This window comes from Paralichthys olivaceus, chromosome 1, assembly GCF_024713975.1.
Source record: "Paralichthys olivaceus isolate ysfri-2021 chromosome 1, ASM2471397v2, whole genome shotgun sequence".
Taxonomy (NCBI): Eukaryota; Metazoa; Chordata; class Actinopteri; order Pleuronectiformes; family Paralichthyidae; genus Paralichthys; species Paralichthys olivaceus.
The window spans coordinates 14,483,416-14,493,982 of record NC_091093.1 but is presented as its reverse complement, the minus strand read 5'-3'; the positions used below and the strand labels follow the sequence as shown (position 1 = coordinate 14,493,982).

Here is a 10,567-nt window from a genome sequence, read left to right as displayed (position 1 = left end):
TGGAGGTAAGATGAACATAAGCTCCAGCCCTCACGTCTGTAATCATTAGTCTGACGTGTTGTTGATAAAACTGCTCCAGCTCTAAAGCTGTGAAACCTAAAACAAGTCTAACAGACTTCTGATGCTTCTGTAGCTGGAGGCCACCGACATTAACAAAATGAGTATCACCACAGTTTAAATTTGAGCAGTCATGTGGTAAACGACAAAACTCTAATGAGATCTCTCCTGGGTACAGAAAGTATTTTGGTGTTCACAGCATTGCAATGTTAATTCCATCTTCACATTTATTACACACATAATATATTTTCACGTTGAATCAAGACCTTTCACATTGTCACTGTTTTAAAAGTTGTTAAAAGGAATTTAAAGGTTTTTATTACAATCTTCGCACTGAAACACTGACTTTATATTTGTATTTTATTTACATAATGACCTGACTGTAAATGTGCAACCATCACACCAATTGCATATATTTACATTTGCACTTCATCAGCATATTTCACATAATATATTACTCAGTAGATGTCAATGTTACATTTCACATCAGATTCAGTAGCAGCACTTTGAACATTTAATCAGGACTCTACACTGACTGAGAAATATCACAGATGTATGCACCAGTGAAATCACAACATGCGAGCGGTGTACTTCATGACTGCAGACGACGTGACGGAGATTTCAAAGACGTACTGGACAGTTAGAGAGAATTTTAAGTTTTTTTCATTTAAGTAAGTAACCAGTGAATTCATTTAATCATCACTTTGTGTAGGACGACTGGAGATGAAAAGGAAATAAATGGAAAATACAGTTGTGTGTTCAGTGGCAGCCCAAAGACAGAAAAACATAGAAAAGTAACTACATTAATGCCAGACATTAAAAAAACTCTACACTTACACTAAAACATCATAGTTTAAGAGAGAGAGAAGAAGAAAAGCAACAGTGACAGAAGGATTTAGCAGATGGAGTTTGGGAGATGTAAAAAAAAGAATTGAAAGATGGATGGATATATCTACAGACTTCCCCACTTGCAGCAAATACCAACAATGCCAGAATCAGATGTTCTTATTCTTCAGTGTGCGGATGTATTGTCACATGTTCATATGACCACTTCTAAATCACATACAGTCGTTTATCTCTGAAACAAAAACATGTTTATAGTCCCAGGTCATGTAGATAAGTAACATATCCTTCCTGTCCAGGTGGATGACAGTTGAACGGCTCTGATTGGCTGTCGGTCGCCTCTTTGTGTAGCTCAGCTCTGTTTGAGCTGCAGAAGAACCCTGTTGTCTTCCCACTAACACTGTCCTCATCATGACTTCAGTGCTTGTGCTCCATCAGTTTGGCAGCTGCTGATTTTGGGTCATCCAGACTCTTAACCCTGTGTGGGTTGTGGGCTGACGTGCATTTGGGGTTAGGGTTCAGCTCAGTTTTCATGTCTGAGTCGAGGACGTTTGTCTTGATGGAGGTGCGTGTGTACGAGGCGTCGTTGCGGTGGCTGCGTGTCATGGTGACTCTGAAGGTGTGTGTGTGCTGCAGCTCCATCTTGTCCTCCTCCGACACTTTGATGAAGGGACACCATACAAAGGCGTGACGGAAACCAGCACGAAACCTGCAGAAAGACGGCAGAGTTGTTTTTTTCTGCTTCCTGTTTTGGGCATGAGGTGTGGATATTTTTTTTACCTTTGGTTTAGACAGCAGTAAATGATGGGATTGTACATGGTGGAACTCATCGCCAACCAGAATATGGCCAGGTACACCTGAAGAGGAGAGGAGACACGAAGCCCAGTAAAAAGACAACACTGATAATAAGGAGTGGATAAAAAGCAGAGGGAACACTGCTGACCTGCTGAATGTAATGTTGTTTATAAATGTCTCTGTTGAATGATCCCAGAATGAAGTAGATGTGGTAGGGCAGCCAGCAGAGGGCAAAGGTCACCACCACGACAACCATCATCTTCACCACCTATAGAGAATCAAACGTATTTTCATTTTCAGCCATTTGTTTAAATATCATCTCATTTTAAAATCATATTCCTCTGCTCAGCTAAATGTATTCCAGCTTGTCTGAGCATTTTTATCAAAGAGACAAATTAAAGGAGCAGAGTCTTAGTTTCAAACAGCAGAGGGAAATGTGTTGTGTTGACCTTTCTCTTGGCTGTGATCTGGCTGTGGTAATGCTCTGTCGCCTCTCCTGGGATGTGTCCGCCCCACAGCGTTTGGCCGACCAAACTGTAGGTCACCAGCATCACCAGCAGAGGGAAGACGTAGATCAGCAATATCACTGCAAACTGGTAACTACAGAGGGTGGAGGAGAGAGAGGGAGAGAGAGAGAAAGATGAGCTGAAACTGATTAAACAAACAAACACTAGATTCAGATTTGGTCTTGGTCCTCACTGATCATCAGGAACATAAAGATCCTTCTACTCTTATTTTTATTTTCTGAATTGTTTTCCTCCTAATATCCTACTTTTCATTTCTGTTTTTATTCATTTTTCAAGAAAAATGTTCCCCATACTTCACAATTGTCCTATTCTCGTCTTGTCATGCGGGTGCATTATGTAGGGGTTATGTTTTTAATATGTAATGCACTTTGGACAATCACACCTGTGTGGAATCTTTCTGTACTTGTGTGATTTCCATTTCATCATTGGATTTTCTATTAATCCTGCATACGTTGACTCTTGAGTCTTGCCCACATTTTGTGTGAGTGGTTAACAAGTGTCGTCTGATGAAAGAACAACCCACTCCGTGTACTGACTTGATCTGACTTTACAGGTGCAGACATAACTCCATATAAAGAAGGGGGAAGGAAGTGAAATTAGCCTGTAATTACAAATGCAAATGCCAGTTTATGATGATGATCCAGATGTTTCTGGTCTACTGATACAGCTAAAGAGAGCTAAAGAGACAAACTAGAGGACATGAACCATTCAAATGTAATAACTGTGCTCTCCTATAAGAAGGCTGACAGGTTAATAATTATAAAATCCTGCTGTACACTGATTTGCAGGTGTTATGTTATGAATGCCATTTCAGTAAGTATATACATATATAAATAAAAGGTATGATATCACATAGACAGTATGTATAGTGTGTGTGTTCACTTACCAGCAGATATATGATGTATATATGTATGTGGGAAAAATTGACCGCTTGTTATTTCATGTTATAGATCTGCCTTGATGTAAATGTCACCATCCCACTTTTGTTTTGTTCGATTAATCTTGTCTATTCACCTCAGTTGATGTTTTCCTCCGTAATCATCAGGCCAGTTGACCATGCACACGGTCCTGGGGTAATAAAATCTGGTCACGCTGTAGTAGCACTGAGGGAAGGCCAATGAAATCGCCACGATCCAAATCAGAGCGATCACGACCTTTGTGGAGGTGGAGGAGAGGCGGGGCTTCAGAGGGTGGATGATGGCCATGTACCTGAGAAAGCAATGAAGGGTTTATTTGTGTACATGTTTATGCATCTTTGTCTGCAGACACAGTTAGATATCAGATGTAACTCACAGGAATAGATGTAAAGTGTGAACCTAACACCTTTTGTCTGCTTGGAAATCTATGTCTCACGTGGTAAAAAGATTTCTTTTCCACGCTGAGTCAATACACGAAAATCTAATATTTTCACTAATTGCAATTTAAAGTTATTTCAATGTGTTACATTTGATGTTGTGCATTAAAAAAATGATTTGCTCAAACTAATAAGCTTTGCAATTACATAAATATGAATAAATAATGTTTGTAATTCAAACTAATGATGTATGGATGCTCTTTTGTCTTTAATTCAAAGTAGATTGTTTCAAGGCACTTGAAGAATCTAATGGGCAACAAGCAGAGACATATTCATGCATAAATCTGCATTTGATTAGAAATTAAAAAGATTTATTCTCTGCACATCTTTCTCTCTATCATATCTCTACAATAGAAACAACTCAATGAAAGAGCGATTTGAAACTGATCTTTGTCATCAAACTTAAAACACATCTTGAATATTTATCATAGAGATTTTTTATAGATTCTGAGAAATTATTTTTGTGAATTAACTTTCAAGAGGAAGAGACTGAATAATGAAACTGATATTAACAAAAGCAAAGACTCATTGATCATTTACATAAAATATAAATAATCTTGGGTCATCATAGCTTCCATATTTACACATCTGATTCACAAGAAGTTGAGATAAAGTTGAGATGAAATGATGTCCTATGTTCTATAAACCTTGGTGCTAGTTAAGTGAAATAATGATAATGACTCATGGTGAATTTTATATAAAGTCATTCAAGTCATTTGCTTGGCACCATTGCTCAGTGTTATCACCATTATAGTCAAGTGATTCAACTATGACTATGAATCATTCATGTGAATAATTTAGGACTGACAGCATGAATACATTTGAACTGCTGTTGCTCTATTTTCTCATTTTTACTTCTATGGATAATCATAGTGTGATCTTGCATCGAATGATTTTTATTAAAGATGAAATTCCAATTTGTTACAGCACTGTTATCGGCTGTTATTGCTTATTATTGGTTAGAACACCTAAAGAGAGTGGGAGGTTTTAATTATTTAGCAAACTCTGAACCATGCACAAGAAATAATGAACCATAAATAAAACAATCTGTCACCAAGAAAAACATTGTATCACATGAGCATTATCGCTCACTTCTCTTTTTCTCTCTCACTTCCATTGACCTCCCTGTGTTTCCATTGGCACCTGTCACATCAGACTCACTTCTGGAAACACAAACTCCCCCTTCAGGGTTGTTGTTGATGCTGCAGCAGCACTTAAAGTGTGTCCAGTGTGTAAGATTTAGGTGAAAGGGAACTATTGGCAGAAATTAAATGTAGAATAATCCTCATGATGTTTTCTCTAGTTCGTTTCATCTAAATTGTATGAATTGTAGTTTTCTTTACCTTTAGAAAAGGCCCTTTATATTCAAATACTTTATATTTACATTGAGGGGACCCTCTCTATGGAGGCTGTCATGTTTTTAACATAAGTCCAGACTGAACAAACTAAACACCTTTTGAGTTTTTGTTTGGAAGGAGAGGGTGAGGAGTGTTCAGCTGCAACATGCAATTTCAACACTACATATCACAAAATTCTACACACTCTACATTTAACACCCCTCGTGGCTCTTAATGAATGTGGATCATGTATCACAGTTTATCTATTTATTGCATGATTGAATCAGTTGCTGCTGCAGCTGACGACACGCTAAAGCACAATAAAGACACATAAAGTGAGGACTCCACCATCTGGAAAGTAATGAGGTTGAATTATCGCGTTGTGAGCAGATTTCACACCTGGTCTGATTCCTGCAGGTCGCAGCTCATTCATCACTACACCTACCCTGAGCCACAGTGGGCCACAACATCTGTCAGGAACACGGAATCATACGATCATCTAATGAAACTCTCTCTCCGGGGACAACTGCACCACAGTGAAGAATCCATTGTTGGCTTGAAATGCAGCCTCATACAACATCCCTCTTAAAATGTTCAGTTTGTGTCTGAAAAAATAATAATTACTGCTGGACTGATATATTTTAACTTTATGTTTTCTTTGTGCGTGTTTAAACACCTGCTGTCCAATGTAACAGCCTCTAAAATGACACATATTATTGAGCTGCTGGAACTTGTGCCATCAGATCGTTTAAGTCTGACTGTGAAGTGGTAACTGTGTCCCATGTTACAGACTGAAACTTCAAGCTCCACTGGGCATTCATGACATCTGTGCTGCCTGGTGACCCATATCTCATACATGCTTAGTTTTCATCTGTATCGGGGGAACAGTTCCTGCAGCCGATGATGCTTTCAAGTAAAGCTGGAGTGTCTGAATGACTGGCTAATACACAGGGAGGTGCTGTTTAATTTTTAATTAAACGTCAAACCGATCACATATTATTGAAACCACATTTACAGTGCACTCTATAATTGAAATCCACAGACAGAGCAACACGAAGATATGTCAGATGGTGCAGCACAGATAGTAATGTAGTATAGTTAAATGGGTTATTTGTTAATATGGCTTGTTTTCCGTACTGCTGAGTTGACTGTTGAGTATCTACTCATTCATCCCCTTTTGACCATTTGCATAATGCAGCTGCTAAATGGGGTGTTGAAGGACCGGAAGATAAGTCATTCCATTGGTGTCTAATGGCTGCTTTAAAACAGCTGTAGGTGCCGACAGGCTCGTTTTCATGTCAATCTGGATGTAAGAGTCCCAGTTTAATGGTAATGTCATTCTATTTGAGACACATTTAATAGTTCAAGTTGTATTTATTACGGTATTTGCACAATCTTTCTTACCTGTCTACCGCGATGGCAGCCATGGAGTATATTGATGAAAACATTGCAGTGATGGGGAAGAAGTTCTGAAATCGGCAGTAGCCCAAACCAAAGTACCAGTCGTTGTGAAGTGCATAGACAAAGTTAAAAAGGGTGTTGAAGATTGCCATGGAGACGTCAGAGAAGGCCAGGTTGACGATGAAGTAGTTGGTTACAGTCCTCATGCGTCGGTGAGCGAGGATAATCCAGATGACAGTGACATTTCCAGTAATGGACACCAGGATGATCAGGGTGTAGGCTATAGCCCACAGAGCCACCTGAGAGAGGAGATGAGAGGAGGGGAGAGGAAAGGAGGGGAGAGGTTCTGGTTTTCTAAATTCATTCATTGTGCATTACCGGAAACATACAAAACCTTTTTTCACATCATCCACCAAATGCAAAAAAACCAAACAAGGTTAGTTTTTTTCCCTTAAGAAACCACAATAAAAGAAAATGCTTCTAAAGAGGAGAGGAGCGGAGGACAGGGAAGGGCAGCAGGACAATAAAAAAATAACTCTGAATTAAGATTAATAAAATAATAGTCCAACATTGGAGATTGGGGATTTGGAATCACTGGTTTTGTTTTAGAACAAATCACGTGTTTTTTTTCTTCAGGAATTCATTCATCAAAGACACTGACCATTCAAATATTAAAGTGGACTTCATTGTATTCTAATTTGATTCATTTCACCTCTTTCCATTATGTCACAGCTAGATTACACACAACAGACTATTTACATTTTAAATGTTTGAGGACTATATCCAACCCTGAGACTTGTGGTCCCTGTGTGCTCCTCTCACCTGCCAGTCTGGCTGTTGGAACTGATTCCCAGTCGTCTCGTTTCCTTCCTCCCTCCAGTCAGCGGTGACTGATAAGGGAAATGAAGTGGCCTCCGTGTCTCGTTCAATGTGTTGAATAAGACTGTCGACGTCCATATTTCCTCCCTGTTCACCTGCTGATAGAAACTTTCTATATAAATGGATGTAATTCGTGCGTCATGCGTAATGAGACTGGTGGATGTATATGCTGCTTAGGGAGACGTATGTATAAAGATGTGGCGTGTATTTCCTCCCCTGCAAAGAAATTGACAGATAAAACCTTTAAGCGACATAGACCTATGTGAAATGGAACATTTGTCTTTTTGGGTTGCATATAAGAGTTGCTTTAATTCAGTTTTATTTGAACGTTCTTCAAGCCTGCATTTCAGATTTGAGGTCAGGTATTCATTTTCTCTGTTAAGGCATTTGGCACTCTAAGCATCAGCAGACTCAAGTTAATAATCATGCATCATATCGCTCTTGTGGCAAGTATCACAGTATTCAGATAACCTAATCTTACACTTGCATGTGGCAGTTTCAATAAACACTTTCCTAGTACATCAAATAAAGCTCGCCACACTTGTTTTTGGTTGGTGTTTGTTCAAAAGTAGCGTTAATGACTGATATTAAAGCAAAAATGTTTTTTTTAACCCAACGTGCGCACAGTCCAGGCATTTGGCACACTCACAACAACAGGGCGGTTTGGCTGCACAGTGAGCGCAACAGTATGGCACAAGTGATAAATCCATACCTTGGAGAACCCAGAGGACACTATCTCACAAGAATAAGACAATATCACTACTTCACTGTTCTTACCTCTCTATTCACAGTCAGTCAGTTTGTCCAATTCACCGCAGCATATGTCCGAATATCAGACTTCTTCTGCGCCATGGACAGCCAGGTCCATCCAATAATCCATCAAGACATCGCTGCTCTCTATCCCTCCCTCACACACGCGCACATTCACTCTCTCTCTCCTGGAATGTGTAACTTGCTCATTATGGCACAGGCTGCTGAGAGTGACGGAGACGCACAAACAGGCACGCGACTGTGCGCGTGGAGCTGCGCCAACTCCACGTACACAGGGGGGAGAAATAAAGAGAGAGAAGGAGAGAGAGGAAGAGGAGAGTGGGTCTCACTATGGTTTTCAGTGATAAAATGCTGCAAAAATAACTGTTGGTGTGTGTGTGTGTTTGTGTGTGTGTGAGAGAGAGAGAGGGGGGGAGAGAGAGAGAGAGAATGTGAGGAAATGAAAAATAGTAAATGGAATATTGAAGGAGAGAGATGTGAGGATGTAAGTGAATTGGTTTTGCATGACTGTGTCTAAAACAAGATGGAAATGAAGAGAGAATGAGACTTAATTAGTGAGGTGATGAGAGAAAGGTGATGAGATCTGCAGATTCCCAGCTCTCCTTGAAATCTGAACCATTTTGTGGCTCTTACCTGTGAAACTGCCTCTGTCATTATCTATTTCTTTGAGATCTGTGGAGTCTCTCTTTTTCTTACAGCCACTTTTCCAGCTCCTCCAAGACCTCTGAAGGCCTCTGTGGATGTTTCTGAGGTTGTGCTTGATGCTAATCGGAATCAGTGCGATATCTATGGCCTACTCAATTCTTTCTCTTTCGATCACACTCACAGCTCTGACACAGAGAGGTGGTCAGTGAAGCCATATTTTTGACATCTGAATGAACTGAGAGGTTTCCCACAGGCAGGTTTTTTTTACAGATGTGAACTGATTGCAGGGCTGAAAATGGGACTTCAGTTAGTGGCAGTCACACATTTAGAGAAGCTGCTAGTGTCTGTGCTGTTAGTTAAAGCCATGAATCATGACAAAACTCTGTGAACAGCAATTATATGTGATTGAACTCCACGTGTCTATGTGTCCTGTTGATATGTGTAATGTGTGTACCCTAACCTATCCTACCCATATCCTACCCTATCTTACCCTACCCTACCCTATCCCATGCTTATCCAACCTTTAGCAAGCCTATGCCTGCAAAAACATCCAGTGAAGACACTTCTTCAAACAAAAAGAAAAAATAATGGGTTGCCAAAGTTTCAGTACTGAGGACATCACTCAGTCATTTCTATGTATTGATTGAAAAATCCTTCAGCTCCACAGCTGGTAGATGGTCTCTGTACCACGTCTACATCGTTCACATAGATGACTCTGATAATTCTCTCATTGACACTTTAAGAATCACACCCTGTGGTCTGTCACAGTGATGACAAACAGTGCTTTCACAACTGACTTGCAAAGGGTTTCGAGGAAATACCTGCTCTGTGTCTGTGCCTTTTCTGTGTCCAAATGTGGCATCCCCCCGGCATAATTACTTCTCTTCCACCATGACAGCTGGAGGGCCACTTCAGAGCCGGGGCTTAATCATAAACCAGTTCTTTATGTTTCGACAGCCAAAGATACCGACTCTCGGCCAGGGGAACTGGTTCAAGAGCAACACTCTGTTAGTCTCGAAATTACAGCTCTTTCCTACTGTTTTATATTTTCTTGCACTTTCTGTTGCTTTTATTCTCACCCAACTTGTTTTTCTGTTGTTCATTACATTTGTGCTCTATTTATTTGTCTCCTCTCTCCTACTCTGTGAACCTCCCTCTCTGGGGAAATCAGCATGTGGCCTATGTGTTCACAAGTGTTTGCACAGCTAAGAGTGGATAGAGGTAGTCTGATCTCGTTCAGCTGAGCTCAGTCTGTTTTTTTTTCTGTTGTGTGTGTACAGTATGCACTGCATGTGTGTACTTTCACATTCACACAAATCTTTACTGACCTGCAAGGGCAAAGACAAAGAAAAGGAGAAAGGCAGGGGAATTCAAAGTTTCTACCAAGGTGGTGTAATGCTGCCTCCTGAGGCGCTGTAAAGGACTGGGGATACAGTGAGGACTGACCACCCATGGCCTGATGAGGAAGGGGTGAAGTTTCTTGTCTACAACTAACTTCCTCTAACAAATGGCTGCAAGAACTCAAACTGCTCCATATCTTGGGTTGAAAGTTTAACACACACAATATTTTGGACATACATAGTCAGTTGACTGGGTGCCTCTTCCAGAAAAATGGAAAGACAAAAATTAGATATATTATCGCCGAAGTTAATGGAAACCAGTCTTGCAAGGTAGGATATAAGAATATGTCTAATGAAACATGAAACTCTTTTGGTTTGCTCTATTTTTCTTTGCACTGTTGTTGTCAGTCCAAGGTCTTTTCCCTTTGGAAGAAGATAAGAGAAGGAGCTGATGGTTTATAGGATATAAGTGCAGTAACTGGGTGAAAACAATGACTCAATGACTGAACAGTAGAGAGGTTAGGTTGAAGACTACAATGTCTAAATGTGTGTGTGATGTACCTGAGGTGGTGGTGGTTTAATGTTTGGCCATCCAGGTTCCTTTTGTCTCAGAATCCC

At 40.1% G+C, this 10,567-nt stretch overlaps 1 protein-coding gene across 3 annotated transcripts; it reads right to left on the bottom strand.

Annotated features, from left to right (window-relative positions):
• Positions 1 to 270: 270 nt before the first annotated feature.
• Positions 271 to 8,107, bottom strand: tacr2 (tachykinin receptor 2). Of its 3 annotated transcripts, XM_069522665.1 has the most exons (8): positions 7,971 to 8,107; positions 7,137 to 7,291; positions 6,318 to 6,613; positions 3,237 to 3,431; positions 2,145 to 2,295; positions 1,844 to 1,963; positions 1,681 to 1,757; positions 271 to 1,609 (listed from the first exon to the last, which is right to left on the bottom strand). In XM_069522665.1, the coding sequence occupies exons 2-8, from the start codon at positions 7,269 to 7,271 to the stop codon at positions 1,318 to 1,320; spliced, it is 1,266 nt and encodes a 421-aa protein (XP_069378766.1). In that variant the 5' UTR covers positions 7,272 to 7,291; positions 7,971 to 8,107; the 3' UTR covers positions 271 to 1,317. The 3 variants fall into 3 exon arrangements, with proteins under 3 accessions (XP_069378766.1, XP_069378776.1, XP_019954280.1); XM_069522675.1 differs by lacking the exon at positions 7,137 to 7,291 and having other exon boundaries at positions 7,971 to 8,101; XM_020098721.2 differs by lacking the exon at positions 7,971 to 8,107 and having other exon boundaries at positions 7,137 to 7,402.
• Between the last annotated feature and the right edge of the window lie 2,460 nt (positions 8,108 to 10,567).